We start from the raw sequence: 27,970 nt of genomic DNA on the forward strand, positions 1-27,970 counted from the left end.
CAAAACTCTGACAAGTAAGTGCTCAAATCAAAATACAATTTTTTCTGTGAGTTTCCAGACATTGCATAATAAATCTGGGATAATTAATTACAACATTGATCAGTAAAACCCAATTAGAAAGAGTTATACCATAGCAAACAGAAATGCATTACCTCGTCTTCGCCCATAACTCCTTGCTGCATGTAAACAAAGGACAAATTGTAAAATGTCAGAACTAAAAATAAGCCCACATATACAAAAGCTATGTGGGCATCTGGAAATTAGTGCTACTTTGCCTTAAGAGCTACCACAATGTCATCACATAACATCGGCATGGTGTTTTAATGTTTACAAAGCACTTATATATGTATCACCTGAACTGTATAAAAACTGTGAAATTAACAGGAAAAATATAATTTATTCTCATTCATGTTAAAATTCATGAATAAGTATTTGTTTCATCTAATCAGGATAGGAATATGTAACACTTTATGGTTAAATAGCAACCCAAATAATTTTCCCAATGAATGGAAATAACTTGAATTAAATCCTTGATTTTCTACTTATTATAAAGAGTGATATATAGCATATACTGTCCAACTAGTAATTCAGATCTAAATCACTTTATACCAAGCCCTGCATGGAAAAAGTAAATGGAAGACACAGAAGAATGAAAATATATAACAACATTAAATTCATTCTCTGAAGCCTGCAGAGTTTAGATAGAATGTAAAGAAATAAATCCATGTTCAAACTTGCTTAGCTGAAGAAATGATTAATGATATACTATAACTAATAATGCTTTCAATCTTTTTGGTACAATTTATAACAGCTAACTAAGCGTTTATGTCTCTACATCTGGAGTAAGAGGGATTTAGATACAAATTATTAGTAGTATCATCAAAGAATAGTACATGTGTTAAATATTGTAAAACAATAAAGCAGAAAGCATTTCAACCTATGTTATCAGCAGTTTACATAATTCCTCATGGATAAAAAATACAGCAATTTATTTTTCATAAGAAAGTACCAGCTTGATAAAATTTGCAACTTGTTTTTAAATAACTCCTCCCCCCAAATCTGAGTATACAATGAGTATTTCCACTCTGGAATTAACAGTAAACCAAAAACGACTGTCAAAATCAAGATCTTAATTTATGTTCATGGATTTTTTTAGGCCTGGGAAAAATTTGATATTGAAAAATTTCAAATCAAAATATATATTAAAAGTTGTCAGAAATGTAGTTTCTCCAAAGGTATAAAACTTAAAGATCAAAGGAAAACATTTCATCTCATTAAATACATTCTATTATAGAGATTTCACAAAATTAAAAAAATTTATACTAATAAGGCTTTAATATAAAGAAGTGTGCCTACAAGGTGAGGATACAGCAGTGGTTCCCCTATAATAAAAAAGAGGAAAATCAAACTTGAAAACTCTTAATCGTTTACACTTCAAGAAATAAGTCAATAAATACTAGTCTTTTATATAAAGTAACTTCATTGGCATCCCTGCCAGTCTACTGTCTTTAGTTATATAATCTGCTGCAGACTTAAACCTGTCCATGACGTCCAGTTACCTCAAAGCCCGGCAGATTTACCTGACCTGTATACTAGTTTATACATAGCTTACTTCTGTGTGTGTTTCTGTATATATAATCTGTATAGATATAGATTATACATAGCTTACCCGACCTATATATTAGTTTAGGATGAGGGTAGGGGTGGAACCAGCATTTAGAATTTTGCTGTGTAGGTCTTCTAAAACGTATATAGGCCTTAAGGAAAACAGGGTTTCAAAGTCAACTATGGAAAATCAGACAATAGGAATTATAAAAGGAGCTATCAAGAACAGGCTATAGAAGAATGAATTCCCTGAAGTCTTACTAGTTGTATTAAGCACGGAAATGGTCATTAAGCCCCAAAACACTTCACAGCATGTCTTAGGAGCTGGGCTTCCTGCTTATCCTTAGGCCTGGTCTAATGGCATTAATCCAGTATAAATTTGCTTTGGGGAATTTCATTCATAGCTGTAGAGGGTCAAACATTTATAAAGCAAATGAAACTGTTTTAATCAAATTTAAAGTCAAATTATGAATGATGAAATAATAATGTGTAACATAATTCATGATCTATTGAGAAAATTAACGACATCATAACCAGTTTATGCTTCTTAGCTGAGGCTACTCAATATTAAAATAGTGACAATATGCACAAACACTCACAACATCTTAGGTTTCATCTCAGTCTTAGGCTTGAACACATTATTTAGAAAATTTCTCCAACTATCTCATACCTGAGGAATTTTAGAATCCTGTAAAGAGCTATTGCACTTATTTTTTGGACAACTTTCAGATTCCAAGTCTTTACATTACCAAAAATAGAACTGACTGCAGATGAAGCTAAACCATGTGAAACGTTTCCTCTTCCCTGTCATGGAAGTAACCAATCTGCTACCACCACGCTAAACAGTGGTATGTGTACTCACTTTTTCTACCGATATTTCTATGTGAATTTCAGGGATACGTCTCACTGCAACTGAATCAGAATTATCAGAAATCCTCAGTGAGAAAGAAAAATCATTAAATGTCTAGTATTATGTTTTAATTAAAAGAGACTTCTTAAAACAATATGTTCCTCCTAAACTCATTTAGAATATGATTTAGAAAAAAAGCAAATAATTTGTTGTATAAAACACTATATTTATAATATTAAATTTCAGTTACATAAATTTATAAAGCATTAGAAAAAGTGAGGAATTGGCTATTTAACATACATGTGTAAATATATATATTCTGCATGTGCGTTAAAATATATATTATACACACACACATATATATATTTCTTTGTTTTAAATGAAGGTAATAAGAACGATGTGAGAAAAGCCTGAAGACCTTTCTTATACAAGGGACTTTACACTTTGGTCCTGGATTACCAATGATCTTATTTAGATTCTAACCCACAGCTACTAAAAAAGAAACAGGATAATTCTAACCTTCTCCTTAGGACCTTTGTGCCCTTATATATTGACTCTTAGCTATAGTTTGTGGTACCTGAATTACTGCAGCTGGAGGAAAGGATAGGTAAACATACCAAATCAGCTGGAAATATTTAAAGGTTAAAGTTCTCTTGGTGTGAAACTAATGACATTCTTATTTTTTGCTCTAAAAAAGCCAAAACCAAGGAGAGAAATATTCCTCCCAAATCATAATCCTTTTCAAGATCCAAAATAAATCTGCTGCTATCTATTTCATTTCCATCAGCATTAAAAAAAGAACTGATTGCATACTCAAGTTTCCTATTTTCATAACTTAATATACTTAAAACAATTTCATTACTGAGTAAATTTTCTTAATTAAAAGATACACATAACTTCCTCCCAAAGTAGAGCAGGCTCTTGATTACAAACATGGCTGTATGTGGCTAATCACGACAAATCTGAATTTCAAACCAGCTTGCTAATGCTACCCCTTCCCCATACTTCTGCTCTATCTGTTCTCCTTTTGAAAAATCATATGTACTAATAAAAATGTAAGCTATTTTCCTTGGGAGACATGTGAAGGGAGTACAGTAATTCCTACAGTAATAGAAACAAATACTCAAATACATCATTTTGTATTGCTCCTTACCTCTATGGAAAAAACAGGGTGTTTTTCAAAATTTTCTCTTTTGTTTTTTACTATTGATAATTTAAAGTGTAAGATTTATACACTCAGAAACATTAAAGCCGTCTTTCTAATATCAGACAGTAAAACCTTTGGTCTTTAAACAGTCCACCCATTCCTATATAATGTGACTTCCCTAAAGAACTTCTGGATGTTAAATTTGGCCTCTTCTACAAAATTTGAATTATTCAATAGTGGCAGTGCCCACTAGTCAATTCATCTGGATTTCTAAATGAATTGAGGAATATGGTCTGTTCAGAAGTAGGAGCCTATTTGCAGTTACATTTCTATGGCATTTTTTATTGTTAAAATTTAAAAATAAATTTCTATATAACAACTTCATGAGACATACAGGTGTGGGATTATAACTTTTTCTATATCTGAGTAAACAGAGGCTCAGAGTTAAAGGATGTGCCAGGGTAGTTCATAGATTTACCTATTTTGACCAACTTCCTGACCTTTATTCCAGTCTCTGTTTATCCCTTATAGGAATATTTACATGTTTAGCCATAATGCTAATTAATTAGAAAGGTAGAATCACAAAATCTTTACAATGTTTGCCTTATCTTCATAACAACTATACTCATATTTATGTATTATTTTTTAATGGACTCAATAAAGCCTAGCACCACTGTAACATCACAGATTTCTGCCAGTTCTGTATTTTCTAAGGAATGTTCTTAAGCTGTAATAGTCATGTGTTTATTTTAATGTGTATCTGTGCACCATCAAAAATCATCTTAGGTACCACAAGGGGCAAGTGTACCACACTTTAGAAAACACTGTTTGAGAAGTCATTTTACTTTTATTGACTCAAATTTTGTCCCTAAATAGCTTCCTCCAAATGGTTCTAGTTTGGCTTTTTGAAATAACATATAACAAGCCTTCTTTGTCCATTATACATAACATTCTTCAGTTGAAAATATCAGTTATGTCTTCTCTTAATTTTATATTCTCCAAACAGATCCAACTCCATCTATTCACAGGACATGATTTTTACTCTTTCAAAGTCATTTTTGTCACTGTTCATCACCCATTGCCACAACAAACTTTGACTTTCAGGAACTGTTCTAAATACTGTACATGAATGAATTCACTCACTTCTCACATGATCCCCCTGAGGCAGGCAGCATGCTGCCTCTCTTTTACACGAGGACTCTTGAGTCAAAGGGAAGCTGCCCAAGGTCACACAGCTAGAAATAGCAAACTTGGGTGTAAACCCAGATAGCCTGGCTCCAGAGTCTGTGATGCTAACCACTACGAACTACTGCTAAACCACCACACAAAAGAAATACTGATGTATAATTTATTACCAATATTGATTTTCAAAGTCCGTAATATTAGCTATGCTTGTTGGTTAAGTAATACAACGTACTTAATCAATTGCCTAATAATGAGTGAAATCTGTAACAAACTAAAAAGAGAAACAATTTAAAAAGCAGGTCTATGTGCCGAGATGCTACAATTTCTTTAATCAGTCAATAATATTTAATAATAATTTAGTATAGGCAGAGGTTTGGTATTAACATCACTTAATTCTCACTTCTTTCTTCAATAACCTTGATGTCTACAAAAATTATCTAAATCCTTAATATTCAAATACTTTCTTACGCCATAAATATACCCAATTTTCCACTCTTGCTTTCCCTCTTAACCAATGATCCCAAATGAGTGTTTTTTCTCTTTGGATCAAATTGTTTCTACTGGCTGAAACACTTTTGATGTCCTAGTTTCATTATAATTTTTCTCCCCTAGTCCCTTGCCAGAAGAAGTTCAGAATTTCCAGGATGGTTTACTGTACTGAGTATGTACTGTAGCCCTAAAATGGCATTCTGTGAAAAATGCTCACATAATGAAAAAACAGATTTGTCCACAGATGCAACTCTTGCCTGCCTTAATTTTATATTCTCCAAACAGATCCAATTCCTTCATCTATTCACAGGACATGATTTTTACTCTTTCAGAGTCATTTTGAAAATATGACTTTGAAAATATATATTTAATAAATATGCTTTTGTCTACTATGTTATGAAACACTTTTAACCTAACATCTAGATTATTTATAAAGGCTTTAGACGACTGATAAAGTCAATTAGTTCAATGTTTAGTGCAACCAAAAAGTATAAGCTGTAAAAATAGTGTGGCTACTAAGCTCTGCTCACACAGAACCAACACATTCTACTGTGATTACGATATACTTCTGAATCATCCTAGTTTACTATGTATTATTCAGTAGTCTAAGAACATCTGTGAATGATCTAACAAATTATCTCATACAGTACTTTCCTTCAGATGGATTTTAACAGAATACTTGAAACATATGCAAATTCAAATTTTTCAACTGAATTGCTTTTTTTTAGAAGTTAAAATAGAAATGTGAATGATCTTTATTTACCACATAGACTGTTCCAAAAGAAAAGAATTTAAGTAAGTTAGGATCAATATATTAAAAATTTATCGTTACCTAAAGCTATCATTATTTTATAAATCAAGCCCTGAGAGTAATAAAGATTATGATCTATTTTCTGTTTTGTAAACTCAATTTCAACAGTCTAATTTTTAGTTACAGATTTAGAGTTCAGAGACCAGCTACTTAAATGATATGTCTTTTTAATTCCATGGTAGAAAAAAGAAGTCCTGGAATGTAATTTCTAGTGCTTTTCTGGTCAAAGTCTATGGAAACACCAAAATTCCCTAACTTCCTAAATGTGGACTACTAGACCATTGTAAGGTCTAGCCTGAACATGGCCCCAGCCTAGAGTGCAGTCTGGCCCCATTGTTAATACCTTGACAATTCTACCTCTAACCATCTTTGAAGATCCTTACTAATAGTTAATCCAGTGCTTAGACTAGGCTGGCACGTGGTGGGTGACTCAATACAAAAGAGTCAAACGTTGAATGAATCAATTTAGCACCTCACTTAACGTTTTGCGTCTTCAATTTTTCTCTCATTCCAAAATCCTATCTACCCTGACAATCTCCTAGGTAGCCTAGACTTTATTCCTATCTTTTCACCTTTACTTAATATTAGTTTTTACTTAACACTAGAGTTCACATGGTCTAGCTTTACACTGGCTGTTTTTTCAGCCTTTGTTTTTCAATTTCATTGCCATCTTTTTTCAACAAAGCTTTAGCTGAAAAAGAAGTGCCAAGCCATTCTAGTAATTATGTATTTTAAAGGAAGTCCTATGCTATCTTTACCATTCCTTCTTCATCCTACTTCCCTCTCCTCAGACCCGCCCTCTGATTTAAAAATACCTTTGTGAAGGATATTTTAATCCCGCATGTCTACTCCCACAGTCATGGATGTGCTAGGTCCTGTGACTCTGAATGCAATGTTTGCCCCACAGAAAGAAAACAACTTTAATGAAAGTTTATTTATTCTTTTCCACCAGAATAAAATTCACTGTGTAAACTTTCTAGCTAGAATAAATTAAATTGGTGTGACTCCCATAATTATAGAATCACCAGTATATTCCTTAGGTGAACATAAACACAAGTACTATAATAAGTAACAAGCTCTATGCACTTTGCAAATATTATCTCATTTAATTTTCATAATGAACCTTGAGACTGTTACTCCCATTTCACAGATGGGAAACTAAGGCTCACGGAAGTTACTTGACCAAGTTAATACAATAAACTGGAAAGCCGATATTCAAACTCAGGACTGTCTCCAAAGTCATGATCATTGAATTAAATCATACTCTCACAAATACACTTTAATGACTGTTTTTGCCAGTGAGAATACACTCAAACTCCTAATTCTGCTTTCTGTACAGGAAGAGTTGTAGCTTTATTTTTATACTGAATACTTATAAAATGATAAACTTGTGTATATGGGGAAGGTTTAGAGAAACATGTATTCATTCATCTTTATTTATATAAATCAACTGGAAACATAAAATGTTGTTATAAAACTTACCATTTAACATCAACAGATTGTCAGTTCCTGGATGTGGATAGCTCAATCGACCTTTAAAAAGACAGGAAAGGGAAGTTTGAAGATTATGCAACTGTTTGAAAAGCAAAAAAATGGAAGGGGAGTAAGGAGGAGAACTGTATTGAGCACAGAACAGTTCTTAAGGAATAAAAAATTAATGTTTAGCTCAAATTGTATTAACTAAAACTATCTTTGAAAATTGAAAACAAAAAGAAACAGTTAACTTTAGTTCTTAGAATATAAGAGCACAATGTGATTTGGGAGCAATGCTTATAGAATAAAGCCTATTTGTTTTTTTTTTTAATGTGAAAACAATGTAGGTATCCTAGTCTTTCAAACTTAATATAGGACGTGAAATTTTTAAAAATATTTTCAAATCTGTTTGTAATTTTTGCTAAAGATTTCTTTTCCCAAAAATGATATTTGAAGGAAAGAAACTTACATTCTTAAATAAAAAACCAAAATATCATAATAAAAAATAAGCCCTCCAAACTTATCACAACTTACCATTGAATTCAATTATCAGTTTCATTTAAATAAAGAAGTTTAATAAAAACATCTTAAATGTTTTATTACAAATGATATTGGAAATTTAACTTGTTCAAAGTTTATAAATGTCATAAAAATATAAAAACTGAAAATATTGAAGCTGAAGAGCATAGTACTTCTTTTGAGTCATCCTTCATTAGAAGTTTTGCATTTACTAAAATGCGGAAGGGACAGTAGTACTACATACTGCTGTGGAAGAGAAAAAAAGTATGCATGAACAAACTGTGGTTTATCCAGCAGTTTTACATCATAACACTTATTTGATTAAATGCCAATAGTGAGGATGATCATTGTTTGTAGTCCATTAAAATACAGGGTTTTCCTCTAATGCCTGAATCTCTGATAGTCTATTAGAAAGGTACATTAAAATCCACTTCGAAAACTTCTAAAAATTAAATATCTGTGAGATTACATTTCAGCAACCTTTAGCACAGCCCTTTAAAAAGACAATATGATAGTGTGTAATGCACTGACACCAGAGGAGGGTGACCAATAAATATCTGAATGGATTTGACATGATTAGTAAGGAGTAGAGATTAACTGCATCTACCCTTACCACTTCAGCAAGTACTTTATATGCTAAGCGTCCTTTCCAAAATATCCCATGCAAAACAGATATTTTCTATTGGCTTTTAATTATAAAGTTAAAGAATTTGATTATCTCCAGTGCAAGAGCCAAGTGGCAAAGATAAGCTAATTTTGACATTAAAATAGATAGCTATGTATGTGTGTGTGTATATATATATATATACTTATACATACACACACACTTCATCTGAGCTCTAATTTAACTACACATTTTGTTTTCAGACTCAACATAGTTAAAGTAAATGTTTCTGTCCTTCAAAGGACAATTTACCACCTCTCATTTACTCCTAAGTCATGCAGCATGACATTAGTTAACTAAATGACCTCTTAAATAAAGCTGTCATACTCTAAAAACATACAAATTAAGTTTATTGTTGTGATACTTTAGTACGGAGTAAGAAATAGAAGAGTATGCACAAAAGGCACAAGACAGAAAGAGTCAGGAAGTAGAGCTTTCTTAAACTGGATTTCAACAGCATGGAACAGTACTTTGTCTGAAGGATCATAGTTTATTTTGGAAATATGCTATTTTTTTTAAACATCTTGTTGCAGCTGACCAAATTTACAGAACAACTTAAAGCCATGAAAAAAATCACTGTTATTTCTTACTTGAGATTGAAAATAAAAATCCCTACAAAAGTGGCAACCTGTATTTCTCCGATCAGTGTTAACAAGTTCATTAAGTGTTGTATACTGATAGTGCAGGATGCTGAGGATACACATATGAGGGAGATACAGTCTCTGCTTATGATGTGGTAGGAGAGACAGACACAAATATGCAATTTCAATAAACTCTGCCAAGTGTGAAGAGCTATCTATGTACAGTATGCGATATAAAAAAACACAAAGGAGTATTTAACCAAGCCCAGGGATTCAAGTAAGACTTCCAAGAAAAGTAAATTAAGCAAAGCCTTAAGACTAGTTCCACTTCAAAATACACTCAACTTTCAATTGCCACATAATTATCCTGTAATAGGTTCACTGTTCACTTTATTTGTCCCAAGACACAGGTAACAAGATATTTTCATTACTAATAGTTCTTTGACTTCTGGTCTCTGAATGGACTTAAAAGGCACACCTTATGTGGAAAGTTCAAAAGACAGATATCTATTTGCAAATGGATATACATTTGTAAATATGTTCTAAAATACAATTCTCCAAAGAAGAAAATCTCTCAATATAACTAATGAAATATTCCAAAATGAAATAAGCAAATTTAGACTGTTTTAAAATTACCCAATTACTTTTCCTCTACCACAGTGAAATACTAATACATCTTTACAAGTCAGCTTTCACAGCTGTATTTTACATGGGATAGTATTAAAATTACTTTAATTAAGAACCTGCCAATTGATAGTAATAACTAACACTGGAGGGCTTATGATGTGCCAGGAGCTTTTCTAAGTTCTTTACAACCAATTATTTAACCCTCATAATAATCCTGTGAGTTAGGTACTATTATCTTCCCACTTGAAGATAAACTTTGCCATAAAAGGTTAAATAGCTTGCCCAAGGTTACCCCACTGGCAGTTGGCACTGGCAGAATTTGAATCAGGCAGATTAGCTCCACACTTAGTCACTATCTTATAATGACTTCCTAGCTAATAAAATAATCTGGATAAAAGTATGCATGGTTGGTTGTAGGGTAAATTCATCCATTAAAAAAATTCACAGAATGATTATGTAGCATAACAGCTAACTTATACTTTAATATAGAAAAGAAAAATAGAAAAAAAGCCACATAGCTATAAAACCAATTTCTCCCTATTATTTAAGGGCCTGTGGCACAGACCGGTAGTTGTAGACTAACACCTGTTTCTGTCGATACTAGGACACCCGAATGGACAGACACAGGGCTGCCCAGAGTAAAAAAGTAAATTTCCCAGCCTTCCTTGTAGTTATGTATGCCTATGTGTCTAAGATGTGGCCAACAGGATGTAAAACAAAATTGGTAAGTGAAGTTTCTGGAAGGTATCCTTAAAAGGGAAGATCTTCCACCTTTCTTTTACCTTTTCTTCTGCTTGTTGGAATGCAGAAGCAACGGCTCAGTTGAATCAGCCATCTTAGATCATGAGGCAGAAGCTGGGTGTGAAGGATAGCAGAACAACAAGACAGAAGGACCCTAGATCCATGAAAATCAGAGTACTGCTTCTAGGAGTGTTATGCTTTGTTGTTGTTGTTGTTGTTGTTGTTGTTGTTGTACGCGGGCCTCTCACTGTTGTGGCCTCTCCCGTTGCGGAGCACAGGCTCCGGAAGCACAGGCTCCGGAAGCACAGGCTCAGCGGCCATGGCTCACGGGCCCAGCCGCTCCGAGGCATGTGGGATCTTCCCGGACAGGGGCACGAACCCGTGTCCCCTGCATCGGCAGGCGGATTCTCAACCACTGCACCACCAGGGAAGCCCTAGGAGTGTTATGCTTATGTAAAAGGAAAAAACTTCTATGTTGTTTAAGCTGCTTAGGAGTTTTCTGTCATACCAGAAGAAACTAACATTACAAATAAAGTCCTCAGTAATGAGTTTGGGCAAACTGAATTTTAGGTAACTGGGCTATTATTTATTACTGTGAAAATATGATAAAGTATAATAATTTAATGGTGGTTTTAATATATCTATAAGTAATGGGTATATACTACCTCTTGGTACTTTTTCTTTTACATTAAAATACTATACAATTTAAAATAAACAATTTTGAAAAATATATATTTATTCTTAGGTGTCAGTGAATAACTAGAGGACCTACAGTCTCAAAAATTGTCTTATTAGTCTATTATGATTTTAATATGCATAATACATATATAAAAAGACAATTCATGTTAGCCATTCCAGATGCATATTAGAGCATCAAAAAACACTGAGAAATATGACAACTGCATACAACTTACCAATTGTAAAGAGAAATTACCAGTTACTAAAATTTTAACAAAGCAGTATTTAAAGACCTGCAATAAGTTAAGCCAATATTAGACTATTCACATATATACATTTATTGATATATATCAACATATGAGTTCTCTCTCTAAACTACTTACTACCAATAAAAAGAACGTACCAAATAGTGATAAAATTATAACATTTCTTATTTCGTTTTTTCCTTGGATTTAAACATTCTTTTAAGTTATAGAAATATGAATTGGAAAGGATAAAATGAAGCAATCACTTCCTCAACATCTCTTAATGTTTGTGTATTCTCAAATTTAAAGCCTCTAGTTAACAAGAAGATATCCATTTGACGAAGTATCATCTTATTTCATACATAACAGACTCAAATATTTACATAACAGACTCAAATATTTATTAAATGGATGAAGGAAATAACTCATTCTGTTATGTGAACCATAAGCTCAATCTAAAGCACAGTACCTAAATATATGTTTGTATGTGGGGCATGGAAAGGACATTGTCTCAGTGAACGGAAAAATCACAGAACAAGCTTTTATCAGTTCATTTCTAAACCCCTTAAATATGGGGAGAGGAGGGAAAAAGGCAAGTCTTGCTTTTTGCTCTTTGCCAAGATTAATTTTTCCCTTCTCCACAAAAGTTTTCTTTTTCTTAATGAATACATCCAAAAAATGATCTCCAAAGCCCCAATATTCACAGTTAATGATGCCTCATTACTGATGAGAAAATTGCTGAAGAACAATGCCACACATTCTGCCAATTCCTTTTAACAGGAAAAAGAAAATCTAAATCACATATTAGAATTATAAAGAGTTTGAGTTAGAACATTAAGCCAACTAGTAAGAGAGGCAGTATGGTGTGGTGGTTAAAAGCACAAACTCAAGAGCTATTAAATTCCACCACTTACTAGCACTGAAGCTTAGACAATTATTGTTAGTAAGCCACCACAGTCATCCAACTGTAAATTAAGGGTAAATATCTACCCTTAGTTGTGAGAATTAAATAAGTTAATACATACATGTAGAGTCCTCAGAACAGTGCTTGGCATATAACAAGTGCTCAATAAATGATATGTTATATATTGTTTAGATATATTAAACACACACACATACACACACCCTGAAATGAAAAATTCTAATATGAAAAATTCCTTTTTATATGCTTTAAATAAAGCATTGCTCCCACTGGTTTGGTACACTCTTCTCATAATTTTCTCATCATCTACATTTCACCTTTACTTTGAAATCTAATTAGAAAAAAAGTGGTTCATAGGAAGCCTGGTAAAATCCACTCAGAATGTGGTCATTACCAACCTTGAATAACTCCAATCTCTGCTCAGATCCTACGGATAGGACAGTCATTCCTGACCTCACTCCCAAATCTCAATGCATGCCTCATAAAAGCCTAAGAATAAGATCATACAAATGTAGAAAATACCCTTAGATCCAGATCCCAAGAAAGCAACAGAATCATTCCTTACCTACATCTAATAAAAGCCATCAATCTACTTTAGTTTCCAGGAAAATTAAACAAGTTAACTAACTCTTAATTCAGGATCTCATCATAATTTTTTCACCTAATAATTATTTATAACTTTTAAAACTTTTATCCAATTAATACTAGAAAATATATTAAGAAACACCAAGGAACACAGAATATCAAAAAGTTTATTTCAAGTAAAGTAGAACCACAAAGAAAGACAAAAAAACACAAAAGGCTAAACCAAAGTCATTAATCATCTGGTAAGATAATGTATTATCGTAAAATTACTTCAATAAAACTGGTACTAACTGATATATGCAATTAATGTTAAAATCAAGTTGCACTAATGGTCACAAAACTTTAAACTATAAAAGGGTTTACTAACAAAAATAATATTAAGAATAACAAACGGGCAATCAAACATCATCAGTGGCAGTATAAACTGGCATTAAACTTAAAAATAAGTTGTAATATGCATCTACAGCCTCAAACACAAATGTATTAAGTCTATTCTATGGAAATAAACTCAGAAAGAGCTCACTGAGTTTTATTTAAAAATTGAAATACCTAAATGTCCAACTATAGGGGAATGGTTATACAAATTATTTTACACGTGTGTAAATAATTTTAAAAGTTCTAAACAAATAATGATAAAAAATTATTGTGGAAAAATGTTTAATCATTCAGCCAATAATTTATTGAGCCCCTTCTATTTGCTTGGCACTAAAACAGATGCTGATTAAAAATAAAGCAAAAACAGAAGTGGTCATTGCTCCCATGACGCACTATCATGTGAAAAGTTCTATACACTGAAAAAAAAAAACAAAACTGACTGAATCAAAAATAAATGAGAAAGGTGCTCAAATTAAAAACAAATATGGTTCCTTAACAATCTTTACCAAATATTGACTATAGTGTTAGGGAGGCTTCACTAAGGAGGTAAGTGGACTATGGGTTACAGAGACTTCCAGCTGAACATGGAGGACTAAACACATGTGCTCATCTCTGCTGCTTTCTGAAACCTCTAAAATGACAGCATATTAGAACAAAGAGAATGGGAAGAGACCAGAGAAGAATCATATCAACATTTTCAAAAGCTGTGAATACGAATTGGTGAGTGGTGGCTGACTTTGGAGACCAGAAATCATTGAAAGCACTGAAAGCAAAACTGGTGTGTGCCTGGGGAGGATTATCAACAAACAAGCCATTTACTATAGCAGAAACCTGGAAAGGTTCAGAAATAAGAAGCTCTGGTTATCACTGAGAGTAGATATGAGTAGAACTGAAAACAGGAAGGCCGATGATTGCTTGTCAGTTTCTACATGAACCAGAGAGACACGCAGCCCCTTCTTTGGCTCTTCTAAGAAGGCTAGTAGTAGGCAGGCCTACAGCTCCCAGGCAGAAGAATGGAAGACATACATCCAGGTTCATTCCACAGACCAAAAGAAAAGACGTGAATACAGACATTGTGATAGTTCCATGATTGGCTTACAGTAATGCTCACTAGATTATAAGCCCTGACTACATACACAGTTTCCAATCACCATTTTTGTCTTATCTTTAAAAATGAATGGACAGCAAAGGATCATAAGATATTTGACGACAGCCTCCAGCACGAGAAAACAAACAAACAGAAAAGAGGAACTTAAAAGAAGCATAGACAATACAAGGAAATGGAAAAATAATCTTCAAAACTATAATACAGTGTTTAAAGATAAATACTCCAGACAAATAAGATCAAAGAATAAAAACAGGAAAGTTTTCAGAATTTTTTTAAAGAGGGTCTTAAAAGTTGTTCAGAGAAAAATTTTAAAATAAAAAAATCATTAGAAGGGTTGAAAATAAGAGATGAGGAAACCTTTCCAAAAGCAAAGCAACAGATAAAGAAATAGAAATTAGAAAACCAAATGATAAGTATAGGAGGCTTAATATTTCAAGAACAGGAGTTTCAGAAAGAGGTAACATAAAAATAAAAGGGAATAAATTATCAAAGAAATACGGAAAATTTCCAAGAACTGAAGAAAATTAATCTCTTAAATAGCAGGGCTCAATGAATGTGCAGTGCAAGAAATAAAACAATGAAATGGAAGGAAGGAAGGAAAGATGGAAGAAAGGAAAGAAGACAGGTAGGTAAACCCTTCCCCACCACCATACATTGGAAGACCTGCATTCATTACTACAAAATTTCAGAACCACAGGCATGAAAATATTCTAAAAGCTTCCAGTAAAACAAGCAAAAATTTAAAAACAGAAAACAAGACAATCAATCATACAAATGAACAGGTTTTATAATGGTATTATATTTACAGTAGCCCTGGAAGTAATGAGCATTGCTTTGCTTTCAATATTCTAAATTACTAATATATAATTCCACACCAGCCTATCATCTTATGTAGGTAGAATAAACATGTTTTCGTACATACAAGTCTCAAAATTTATATCCCATCTGAAGGAAGGTTCTGTAAGACAGGCCCAATAAAACAAAGGCATAAACCATTAAGAACACACATGGAGATCAGGACATGAATTCCAAAGGAAAAAGGAATTCCTGGGATTAGGGAAGTCCCAAAATGACAGTTACGGTGGGCTACAAGGATACCTACAAGAGCAGGACAAAAAAAAAAATCAATCTAAATGACTATTTGATGTTTTTACATGCATTGATAGAAGCTTCAGTGTTCTACAAATATATTTTGGGCTGAATTCATGACTAGTACTTAGAAAACTAACCAAACAAACCAAAAGAGATGATGATTAATTCCAGGAAAAAGAAAGTTATATGAAAAAGAAAATGTTATAGTACAAAACATATGAAGTGCACCTATGAATAATATTTGCATTATCATGGTAAATATACCCTCTAATTTAAACAAAAGTGGTCCTAAAATAATTTTGAGAGGACAGAGCAGGGAAAATGTTGGGGTATGGGTAAGTTAAAGTATACAGTCAAAAGATAATACCTAAAATGTAGGAAATATAAAGCATACACCACTTACTATTTACAAATAATTACACGAAGAATTGGTAAAATAAAGTGGAAAGTGGCTACATCTAGGAAACAGGGATCAGAAATAAACAGAGAAGAATGAGGGAAAAGACTTCTGTTTTTAGCTCTGTAAGTCTTATGGCACTATTTCACTTTTGAATCTATGTACATATATTTTCTTAACTAATTTTTTAAAAGCTAACCCGGTTGGAGGGAAGGTAAACATTGGAATATCTCAAATATCTTATGCTTATATATTTAAAAAGAAGAGACTAGAAAAATTTTACACCAAAAATATCAAACGTGGTTATTTTAGCTTGTGGAACTATTGATGATTTTAAAAGTTTTTTTTCCGAGTTTTTCCAAATTTCTTTTAATGAATACATACTACTTTTTGAATTAGAAAAACATTTTCAAAAGGATAAAGTCCTATACTCTGGAGGCAAAACCTTCATTAGAGATTCTCAGATCCTTTTCAAATACCATACGCAGCTAAAACTCATAGGCCTAGTTATCCCATATACTTGCTTTTATCACTGCAAGTTCTATATAGAAAGTATTCTTTTCGTTTTTATTTTCAATTTAAAAATAAGAGTTATAAGCCCATGTTTAAAGTTCTAAGAAAGAGGCTCTGTGTGAATAATAAGCTTTTAATGAACACATATATGCCCTGAATAAATAAATGTGATTTTTAAGTAAATTCATTGTCATTTCTGTGTGATGGGTTTTAGTTTTTAAAAAAGAAACTGCCGTCTGATGTAACTCAGATCATTCAGTTGAATATTCAAAGATGCTTGGAAGAAATAACAACTCAACTATACTCTAAACTTAATAATATTTTTGCTAATTAAGACACATACCTAAAAAGAAATAAAAATTTAAAATCTCTATCCATGATACCATATTTCAAATAAGTCCTCTAAAACAAGAACTTTTACAGCCACACTTTCAAAATTTCCTTTTCAGTCTGCAGGCATTATGACAGAAGGTAAACTCTTGTAAATCATACCTTCCTTAAGATGAACTAAATTCTGAGTAGTTGGGGGTAAAGGTATCAGGTATGTCACAACAGTGATATCTCTTAAAGTCAGAATACATATAATAAAATGTATATGGCTTCTATATAAATATAATTTATTCCAAAGATAATGATTTTTTTCTCTTTATCAAAGGCCAGTGATCTACAGGAAAAAAGAAAAAAAAAATGAAGTATAAAGGGAAAAGAATATGTAAATTCTACTTACTCCTTAATAAAAGGAAACATTTTATTTAAAAACTGAAAGCATGCATAGCAATCCATCCTTAATTATCTTTTTTTGAAGACATTCTAATGAAATGATTTTTGTCTATACTTTTTCTTGGCACTTGTGAAAATTTTGACTCAGGAACCACAAGTGGCTGAAGAAAAGCCAAATTGGTTCTGAGAAATGCATGCCTCTCTCTGTCAGAGTGAATAAGCTAGGGCAGTTTAAGAGGAGCCATGTAACTACTTTGGCATGGATATTATTGGTATCAGTTTTATTTTTCACTCTGCTGTATTTTAATAAATTCCACTAAAATTTTAAAAATTCTTCATAGATCTCCTTGATCTTGTTCTCCTATACGAGAGTTTCTCAAAGTGTACTTGTTACATAGTCTGCAATGCACAATCTCTAGGAGCAGGGCCCTGAAACCTGCCCGTTAAACATGCTCTCCAAGTTTCAGAACCTCTGTCCAGCTTAGAAGTTCTTAAGTTCAAAATGTAAGTTCTCACACCAGACTTTTAGAAATTTATACAAGTTATTTTGTGACTCTGTATTTCAATTTTATACTAAGGCAGGCGAAGAGAATCAGAGGGAAAAGAGAAGTGTCTTCTTCGAAGAAATGCAGCAAGAATTTACTTGGTACTACCAGGACCACTTAGCACCTTATAGAAGTCATTCCTTATTTTCTCAGGGGTTATTTTCCTTAAAATAAGCGGAGATTTTTACTTCAGGAGTCTTAGAATAGGAGTTTAGCAGTCAAGTAATAAAAATGATGCTAGATATATAAAAACACATAATAAATAAAAACATTTTAAAGGCATCCACTTCTAAAATATGTTGGTATTGTAAAATCACGCTCTAAATCCTTTTTCCTGAATTCCCCTGAATTGTTCAGGGAACATTAGTAAAGGCATTGTGACTTGCTGAGACAGATCCTCCTAAGATTGTTATATAAGCTACATTTCTTCCTACTGTTCTCAAATGATCTTTTATGCGCTTAAATTAAATTTTTTTGTTTGCCCTTATGCTTTGGAGGAGGGGGTAAGCAATTTTTGGTAAAAATGCTTACACAGTAAGACCTTTTTTGTAAATTGCTGAGGGCAGAGAGGGAAGAGAGATTAACAATAATCACTGTCTTGTTCTTTTGTTTAAAGGGGAATGAACTGACCCACACATACATAGAAAGATCACAGATTATTTAAAATAGGTATGCAAACACAAAACTGCAAAATCACAGAACTGCACTTGGCAAAGCATGATTTACTTTAACCATTAAAAGAATTCATATTTGTCCTTTCTTTGAAAAGGAAAATATTTGTCAAAAATCAAGAGTCATCAGAAAATAGGATGTTCATGGTGAGAAACCACTGCAGAATAAATAAAACAGATCAGTCAGTGCCACTCGTACTAAGGAAAGTATAAAACAGTGTGTTACTGTTCACAGTACAGAGGAAAAGGCAGCAGCCTCCCCACTCCCCCGCACCCTTGGACTGGCTGAGCGGTGTTATACCCAACCAGCATCAGGCAGCCCTGAACAATCTATGACAGGACGAGTCTGCTTTCAGTTCCTCAGTTGTGATGAGCTCTTAAATACAACCTGGTCCCTTTGTCTAGTTGACACTTTCCCCCCAGTATTTTTTCATCTTTGTGCTGCTCAGGTTTCAGGTCTCAGCTTTCTTTACTCCATAGCTACGTTAGGTATCTCCACTTATACCTCCCTGAACACTTTATAACCTCTCTCCATACTATTTCTAACACTTGTGGCTATATCTATACATAATCTGCATGTATTGCATATATACATCATGTTATATTAGTATATTCTATGTATCTATGTATATTACACATATAAGGTCTCTCTTTCCCCCTTAGGCTGTACATTCCACAAGAACAGAGACCATGTCTGTTTCACATAATGCACAGCAGGGTCTTGGACACTGCCTGGTACAAAAGTAGAATAAAAGGAACAAAAGTGGAATAAAATACATTCAGAGCCCCATCTTTGGTTGCCATCACTTCACATCTTTAGAGCCTCGACAAGACCCTCCCACCTGCTATGCTAGACTATAAAGACCTTAACATTAAACAATGACCTACTGACTTGTTAAAACCATCAGGCTTGCATTCTGGGCTTAAGTGGGGGTGGGAGGGTCCTTCTGTTAGTATAATTAGTCAGTTACCAGTCATGCCAGTAACCTGCCATAGACCTTCTTTGGATTCCGGAGAGCTGCTTGATTGCTTTTCTGTCTATCAACATTAACCCTTACCTGAAGTACCTTCTCTTTTCCTTTAGAGAAGTAGAACCAAATGCAAATTCAGTTTTTGCCTTTCATCTCTGTGGAAGGCAGCCTCTGCTGATCCTTGCCTCCTAGTAGCCACAGCTCTTGAGTAGCAGACTCCTCCCCAACTGAGCAGGGCTGACCTATGTAGCTAGTAGGATGTCATGGAAATGATGGTGTGAGACTTCTGAAGCTAAATCATAGAAGACACTGGGGCATTCGCCTTGAGCTTTATCATTTGCTCTGGGGGGAATCCAGCACCATGCTCTGAGGACACTCCAGCAGGCTTGTGGAGAGGTTCACATGATGAACTGAGTTCTCCTACCAACAGCCTGCACTAACTTGCCAGCCACATAAGTAAGCCATCTTGAAAAAGGATTCTCCAGCCTTAGTCAAGCCTTCAGATGACTGCAGCCTCACTGATATCCTGACTGCTACCTCCTGAGATCCTCACCAGAACCAACCAGCCAAAGTGCTTCTGAATTCTAACCCACAGAAACTGCATGTGACAACAGATGTTTATTGCTGCTTTAAGCTACTAAATTTGGGGGTAATTTGTTATGCAGCAACAGATAACTAATATAATCTTTCATCACTCAAGTTCACACAGAAAATTTTCTAGAAACTTTCACCATTAACACAAAGGGAAACAAGAAATTCATTTTTATTTTTGGTTTTTCAAGTTTACCCCACAACTCCCTTCTTGTTCATTAGATCCCATAAGGAAGACAAAGCAAATGGTTGGTTTTTTGAAAATATTTTAGAAGGATAAAATAAGATTCATTCTGTTTTTTAGAAAAAAGAAAATAATTTCCTTATATTAAATAGAGAATAGAATTTTCTGAAAGGGATGAAAAGATAAGAGAGATGTGATAGAGGCTGAAGTGATGACCTAAAGATCAGGAATGGAAGGGAGGAGAAACAAATTCAGGGATTGGTTTCACCTATCTGTCATAACCTTGCTTTCGCAGATTTTACTGAGGCCCAGCACAAAGAAGATGTGTAATGATCAGAGTGTGGGAAGGAAGATACACAGTATGATATCCCAGAAGGCAGGGAAATTTGTACTAGTAATAAAAGAAAAAACCAAGTGGAAGCACTTGGTATCAAGATAATTTTTAAAAGATATATGATGGCAATTTGGCAGAAGTACCAGTCTTATTTCTTAATTCTATGTGGAGAAGCGTTCTCAAAATGTTTTTTTCTTTTATTTTTTTTCTCTGTTCCCTGTCATAATAAGTGTGGAACATAAAATACTCCAATTAGAAACAGAGATTTGTCACCATGATTCCTAAAGGTGGTGATAAGCATGTTTTTCCCCTTCCCACATCCAAAGATAATTTTTCCAACAAAAGAATTCTGAGTTAACTTGAGTTTTTTAATTATTAAATTCCTCTTAGCCTTACGCTGCTTCCATTTTCTTTTTCAAAGTCTTCTTTCTAGGTTTCCCTCCACTTTTATTATAAAACAGGCTAGAAAAAAAAAGAAAAACTGAGATAATTAATGTTTTCTCTTAACATGTTCAAAGGGCTTTTTTAAGGAAGACTGGGAGAAACAACAATGAAAAAGTTTTAATTATTCACTGGTAACAGTTAATACTGACTATCTTGTATTAGAATTTCTAAGGGTTTTCTATCTACAGAAGGCAAGGAAATAAACAGAGGGAAATTCTTCATAATCACAAGCTGCTTGCCGGTTTCTATTCTTAAAACAGTGGATCCAAGACAAATGCCACTGGAACTGCCGGGATAATAGTGAAAAAAAACAAGCCCTCAGCTACAGATACTCAAAAAACTAGGCTGAATTTTAGTTAGAAGCAACCGCTCTCAAAAAAACAAAAAACAAAAATCAAAATATAACTATCATTATTAGTTTGTGAGCAGAATTAACATTATCACACATCACTGACAATCACCAATGATCCCCTGAGCTTCTCTAACAATAAAGGAAATAGAAAGACAAGAAACTCCTTCACAAGCAAAATCCAGAATCAGAACAAAAATGTTTAGATATCTGATCAATACTGCCAACTCAGCCAGAGCCATCATCTTGCTGCCAACTCTGAAGTTCTAGAGTTTTTAGGCTAACTCTTGTAAGGTAATTCTTGGCTTTACAGAATTAAAAAAGGAAAGATTACAAAGTAACCCGTGGTTTTGATTCAACGAGAGATGTTGAGCCAGAACCAACCAGTTAAGCTGCTCCTGAATTCCCGATCCCCAGAAACTGTGTGAGGTAATAAACGTTTATTGTTGTTTTAAGCTGCTAAGTTTGGGGATTGTTTATTAGGCAGCAACAGACAACTAATATCTCTCATCACAAGTTCACACAGTTTGCTAGATTTTCACCATTAATGTAAAAGGCAAGGAGATATTTTTTATGAAGAAATATGAAATAATTACTAACATGTAACGTGCAGACAAGTGAAAACAAGTATGTTAACGGAATTTCTTCAGATACAGTTAACTGTAACTGTGATGAGACTGATAGTGTAAGATTAGTGGGGCTGATTCTTTTTCCTAATCTGCTCCAACTTTTACAAATAGCTTCTCTACCTTGAAACACTTTCAAATCCCTATATGACAGGTAGAAGAAAAACGACAAGGGAAGTTAAGCTAGAACAATTTTAGGATGGAATTACTGCAAACTGCGAATGCAAGTATTCCAAGAAAGTTATTATTATTTTTAAATATTTCTGTATTTGAAAGAATTCTAGAATAGTGACTATAACACCTTTAAATCCATTCTTCATCCTTTGGTGAACAGACGACCATCTTTAAACAGTGGCTTTTTCTTAAACACGTCAAGAGATGTAGGTTTACATTTCTCTCTGTATAAATTGACATAAAGCTAAATAAGGAAAAAGTATGACCTTTCATAAAAACAAGGGTTCTTATTAACAAACAGAATTTTATAGATGATAGGTGTTACTTAGTGCTGATTTTCATGTGAAAAATGATAAGCAGATAAAATGGTGGATAATATAAGAAAATAAAAATCACTTACCCTTAAGAGGATCATGCTCTGCTCTCATAATATCAATAAGGGAATTTTCCAGAGAGTGCATATTCAAACTGTCATACATTCTACTTCGATCCTGGAAGAGAAGAAAAAAAAGAATATAATCTATGCAATTTTTTCAGAAAGTGATGATTAAATACTGTCTAAATCTTCTTACATAAAATAGGACATCTGACTAATATAATATTACTAGTCAGTATGCATCCCAAGACAATACCAATAACTACGGATCTCATGAGCTACAATATCTCTTGTACTGGAGGACAATATATTTAATACATTTATCTCCAAAATCACATATCAAAAGCAACCTTATTTCACTTGCAGTATTAATGCAATATAGTAAAATAATTTCTGTTGTTATCATTCTCAACTTATAAACATTTCTGAAATGTTATATGCACAGAAAGCATTTTTAGTTGTTATTTAACTTTTAAACTTTTCACATATATCTAGGAATTCAGACACTGGCACTTGAAAAATAAATATTTGAGGTGAAAGGGCTTAATTCCATAGTGCACCATACTTTAAACATCTATCAAACATCATATGTTATTTGATTTAATAGTTAGAATTTCATAATAATGAATGCATAAACATCTTAAACAGTAAAAATCAAAAACATGAAATACCAATATTGGAACCAAGACTAACATCTAGAATACTTATATTTAAATCTTGCTCTCTGAAATCCTCACATATTGGCCTCTGCATTTCTAAATCTTCCCTCCTCTCTACCCACCCCTGCAAAAAAGGAACGTAGGGAGAAAAGGTGAAAGAATTCTCATTGCAGCAAGTTTCCTATATCATCAAGTCTCAGAACGAAGTCTTGTGTGTAGTTGGAAGTTTTCTTTGCTGAATGTTATATCCCTCAAGTTGCTTACTAGAAAGAATTTGATTCTTTAATGCTCATGAATATATACTGTATTCTGCTCAGCATACACTCAATATACTTGAACAAATACATCTATAGGGAACCATTACAGCAAGCCCTGGCCTGTGCTCCTCAAATCACCAAGCAGTCTATTCCCAAAATATGTCAATACCAGCCCCCACTCATTTAGGTACGTGCATGTATGTGTGCTTGTGCAGTGTATGTAAATGAAGGAAGGGCAGGGCAGGCCATTTTTAACTCTCAAAAAATGATTAACATAGAGAAAGGAAAGGGAAGAACAGGAAAAGTGGAGAAAACGTTTCCACAGAAATCAGAATGAGGTACTTCTTAACCTGGGTCTCTGAGCTTCAAAAAGGACCATGAAATCTGTGAGAGTATATATAATGTTCTGTACATGCATGTACACATTTTTTTCTGAAAAGGTTTATGGCTTTCATTAGTTTTCCAAAGGAGTCCACAATCCGGAGGAGATCCAGAACCAGTCTTTTAGAAAGCTGAGGAAAAACATAAGAAGCTTTCCTGAGAATATGTTGATTTTTTATTCTACTTTGATGTTTAAATCAGGGTTGGGAGCTTTTTAAAGCTAGGGGGACAGAATCACTACTGTAGACGAAAGTTGCTGTCAAAGAATTTGAAAGTGTGAAAAGTAACAGTGAATGGAGAGACTGCTAGATTTGGAGGATCTTACTGGAGTTTTATCACTAATTACCTACATTAGTACCCCTTACTTATTTTTACTTAAAGACTCCTGAGATATAACACACCCATCAGTAATAGGTGTTCATGAGAACAATGATCTTGATTGGTGAGGGAGGCACAGAGAATCACTGAGCTATAACAGTGGTTCTCAAACTTGAGTATGCTTCAGAAACATCTGGAAGGCTTGTTAAACACACAGGTTGCTGGGACTCATCAACAGTCTGATTCAATAAGTTTGGAGTAGCCCCTGAGCATTTGTATTTCCGGTAAGTACCCAGGTGATACCGAGACTACTGGTCCAAAGACCATACTTTAAAAAGCACAGCTTCTTAACCTGAAGCTACTAAACCTTTTTAGGCTCTGTTCCATCTTCTAGAAAATAAAATAATCATGTCGAACTAGCCGATGCCTAAAGTCCACTTTAAGAATAATAGAAATAATAAAAAGCAAAGACTCAAAGTAGTATATAATAAACAAAACCGGAATAGAGAAGAGCAAAAATGAGCAAATATGTCCACCTCTGTGTTTCTACTGTACTTGTTCATAGCTAATTTGTTGGTTTTCCTGCCTCTGCCGCTACACTTCTAAGCTAATTAGGGGTAGGGACCTTCTAACTATGGAATATAGCTAGCTCTCAAATGTTTGTTGAATGAATAGTACTTTATCTTTACCATAAAAACTTAGCAAAAATGTTTAAGTTTAGCTCAGTGAGGGTAAAGACTGCACTTTTAAATGGTAATTATAAAGGACTATAAAGCCTTCTCAGAATCCTCCGTGGAATAGATACTCAAATGTTAAGAAACTAAACTGAGACAAGTATGAGACATTAATGTGACCTTGCTATCAACTTGAATTTCCAACCACACAATTAAAGATTAAGTACTACTAAATTCAAAGCTCCAAAATGTACTTAAAATAGAATTTAGGGGCTTCCCTAGTGGTGCCGTGGTTAAGAATCCGCCTGTCAATGCAGGGGACACGGGTTTGAGCCCAGGTCCGGGAAGATCCCACATGCTGTGGAGCAACTGAGCCAGTGCGCCTCAACTACTGAGCCTGCACTCTAGAGCCCGCGAGCCACAACTACTGAGCCTGTGCACCACAGTTACCGAAGCCCATGCACCTAGAGCCGGTGCTCCGCAACAAGAGAAGCCACTGCAATGAGAAGCCCGCGCACCGCAACAGAGTATCCCCTGCTCGCTGCAACTAGAGAAAGCCTGCATGCAGCGACGAAGACCCAATGTAGCCAAAAAAATAAAATAAATAAAAAATACTTAAAAATATATAATTTAAAAAGTAAACTGTCATGACAAAAATTGTTCATGTAACTGAGCAAAAAAATCTCAAAAGGTATGCTGCATCATATAGGTTCTAAGATAGAGTATATTCTAAATACTTTATATTCTATTTAACTTAAATTCTTGCAAAGAAAATGTGTTATGGTTCAGAGCTATCTTCTCAGGTTGATATTTTCTGAACAGAATCAGACTATGCCCCGTCTTTAGTCAACCTACGAACTCAATTAATGGTGACTATTAATACCACCCAAATGATATTTCCCACACAACTTCTATTTATTTATTTTTTTGGCCAGCCACTACCTTCCATTCCAAAGAGTATGCTCTTGCTTTAGAGCACAGCAAAATTAATGTAGAATCCTACACAACTGTCAATGCCATGGACAATATTTAAGGTATGAGGAGAAAATATTTAAGCAAGTTATTCAATATATATCAGTGACCACTATATGTCAACTCTGATAACTCTTATTCAAAAAAAAAGCTGCATGAATTTATAGCTTTAGCTTTAATGCGTACATCCAACTGAAATAGTGAGACGCCCACTTATAAGGTCCCTTATTTTCCTTTGCATATCAAGTCTTTCATCATGAAACAAAATCCTACTTCAGCAAAGAAAACAGCAAAGCTATTTTAAAACTGTTAACTAAGTTATACTTTATTAAGCATCAGCTGCATCCCACATGATTTTTAAATCACTAAACACAAAATAGCCTTGAGCAGGCAAAGAGCTCATGACATCTCAAAAGTCACTTTCTGGATAATGAAACCTAGAGGTTCATGTTAAAAACATACAGATAATTCCATTAAGTAAAGTGTGGGGATTAAAATATGACTTCTGAAAAAAAACAAAAACAAATCTGATAAGACAAACACTCATGCAATTCTTCTGAAATAGGGATATTAGAAAAAATTGTGTTCACATAAACTGTCATTGGTTCAAAAACTAAATGGAAATCCCGAAACCATTTTAAAGTAACCATAAATGCACCAACACTGATTACCATTAAAAAATTATGGAAAATCATGGCAATGTAACTTACATTTATTACTACATGGCTATTTGAAAACAGCCAAGATATTTCATAAAAGACTCTCTATCAGGAAAAGTTTACCCAAATCTACTTTAAGTATGAAAGCTATGTGGCAAAGAATCAACTAAATGGGCTTTCAGAAACTGAGATTATAGTACCCCACAACAAAAATGGATGGGCAAAAATTAGAACAAAATGGTGGAAAAACTGTAATTTCTTATATTCTAATATTTTATTATTTTCTTTAACCCACACATCTGCAAAGACTTATGGAAGCAACAATGAAGTCCTAGAAAGACTGAAAAACATAGAAAGAACAAAGTCATCCTAATTTTAAAAAGGATGACCTGAGAAAGATTATAAATGCTGAAAAATAACTAATGTATTCAACAATGATATTAAAATACAACAAAAGGAATTTGAACTTAATTAAAAGGGAACTTTTTTATGGGATGCTGTATTTTTGCTTTGACATATCCAAAACCCTGTTTTATTTCAAAAGAAGTGATTAAGTAGAAGCTTTTCCTTTTGACAATGATATATCCTTCCTAAGAAAAAGGAGGTAGATTATAGAAAAAACCTGCATCATCATATTTAAAGTTATACCAATGCTTGGTCATAGCATTGGTAGCATCTAGGTAGAAAGATCAACTTTTGTTGTATTTTTGTATTTAGTCATCCAATTTTTCCTTTAAAATAAAAAAGCAAATTTGTACTAATATTGTTCTCAATTTTAACACTGATTATACATTTCTGATTACATTCTGCTATTGCACTATATTGAATTAGCAGATGATGTGTTGCTCTGCCTCACTATACAATGTGGCTCTCAATCTCATACTCTCTAGTTGTTCCACACAGATATTTCTTACTCATCCAGCTGGACTTTCATCTTCTCAAAGGCAAAGAACACTATTTCCCCCATATATCCTAAGGGTAATTAAAGTACTACCACATATACAATGAATATACATTTCTCGACCTTCCTTCGTTATTCTGATCCTCAACAAAGTACTAGAACAGTGATTTTCAAAAAAAGTTAAAAAAAAATTTTTAAAGCCCCAAATGGCCAAAGCTAATCTAGTATCCACAATGGTTAAATAAAATGGAAAGGTAAGTAGGAAATATTTGGGGTAAGAATGTATCAAGTACAATTAAAGAACTGAACACAGGATAGGAAACATAAAAAGGATCCATTACTTAAGCAGGTATAAGAGATTCCATTCTGTCTCATTTTCAGTAGGTGTGACAGTTTGACAACAACTAATGTCCCTATAACTCACCTAGTTTAAGAATCACAACTTAAGGAATGTTTTATTAAATGAAAAATTGGCCTTGGTCTTGTTTTTTTTTTTGTATAAGGTGAATAAAGTCTCCAAATAATGTATTTTTCTGAGAGGTCCCCATATTATCATT

At 33.6% G+C, this 27,970-nt stretch overlaps 1 protein-coding gene across 15 annotated transcripts in view; it reads right to left on the minus strand.

The window, feature by feature from the left end:
- Positions 1 to 27,970, minus strand: part of CPEB2 (cytoplasmic polyadenylation element binding protein 2) — a 62,674-nt gene that overhangs the window by 25,868 nt on the left and 8,836 nt on the right. For 6 of the 15 annotated variants that reach the window (XM_024119287.3, XM_024119289.3, XM_024119290.3 and 3 more), the window contains 3 exons: positions 22,617 to 22,707; positions 7,570 to 7,620; positions 153 to 176 (listed from right to left, as the gene is read on the minus strand). In XM_024119287.3, coding sequence (XP_023975055.1) covers positions 153 to 176; positions 7,570 to 7,620; positions 22,617 to 22,707 — 166 coding nt within the window. Of the gene's footprint in view, positions 1 to 152; positions 177 to 7,569; positions 7,621 to 10,733; positions 11,085 to 22,343; positions 22,441 to 22,616; positions 22,708 to 27,970 lie in introns of those variants that run through there. The other 9 variants (XM_024119292.3, XM_024119288.3, XM_024119291.3 and 6 more) reach the window with 6 other exon arrangements.

The sequence above is a fragment of the Physeter macrocephalus genome, chromosome 7, assembly GCF_002837175.3.
Source record: "Physeter macrocephalus isolate SW-GA chromosome 7, ASM283717v5, whole genome shotgun sequence".
Taxonomy (NCBI): domain Eukaryota; kingdom Metazoa; phylum Chordata; class Mammalia; order Artiodactyla; family Physeteridae; genus Physeter; species Physeter macrocephalus.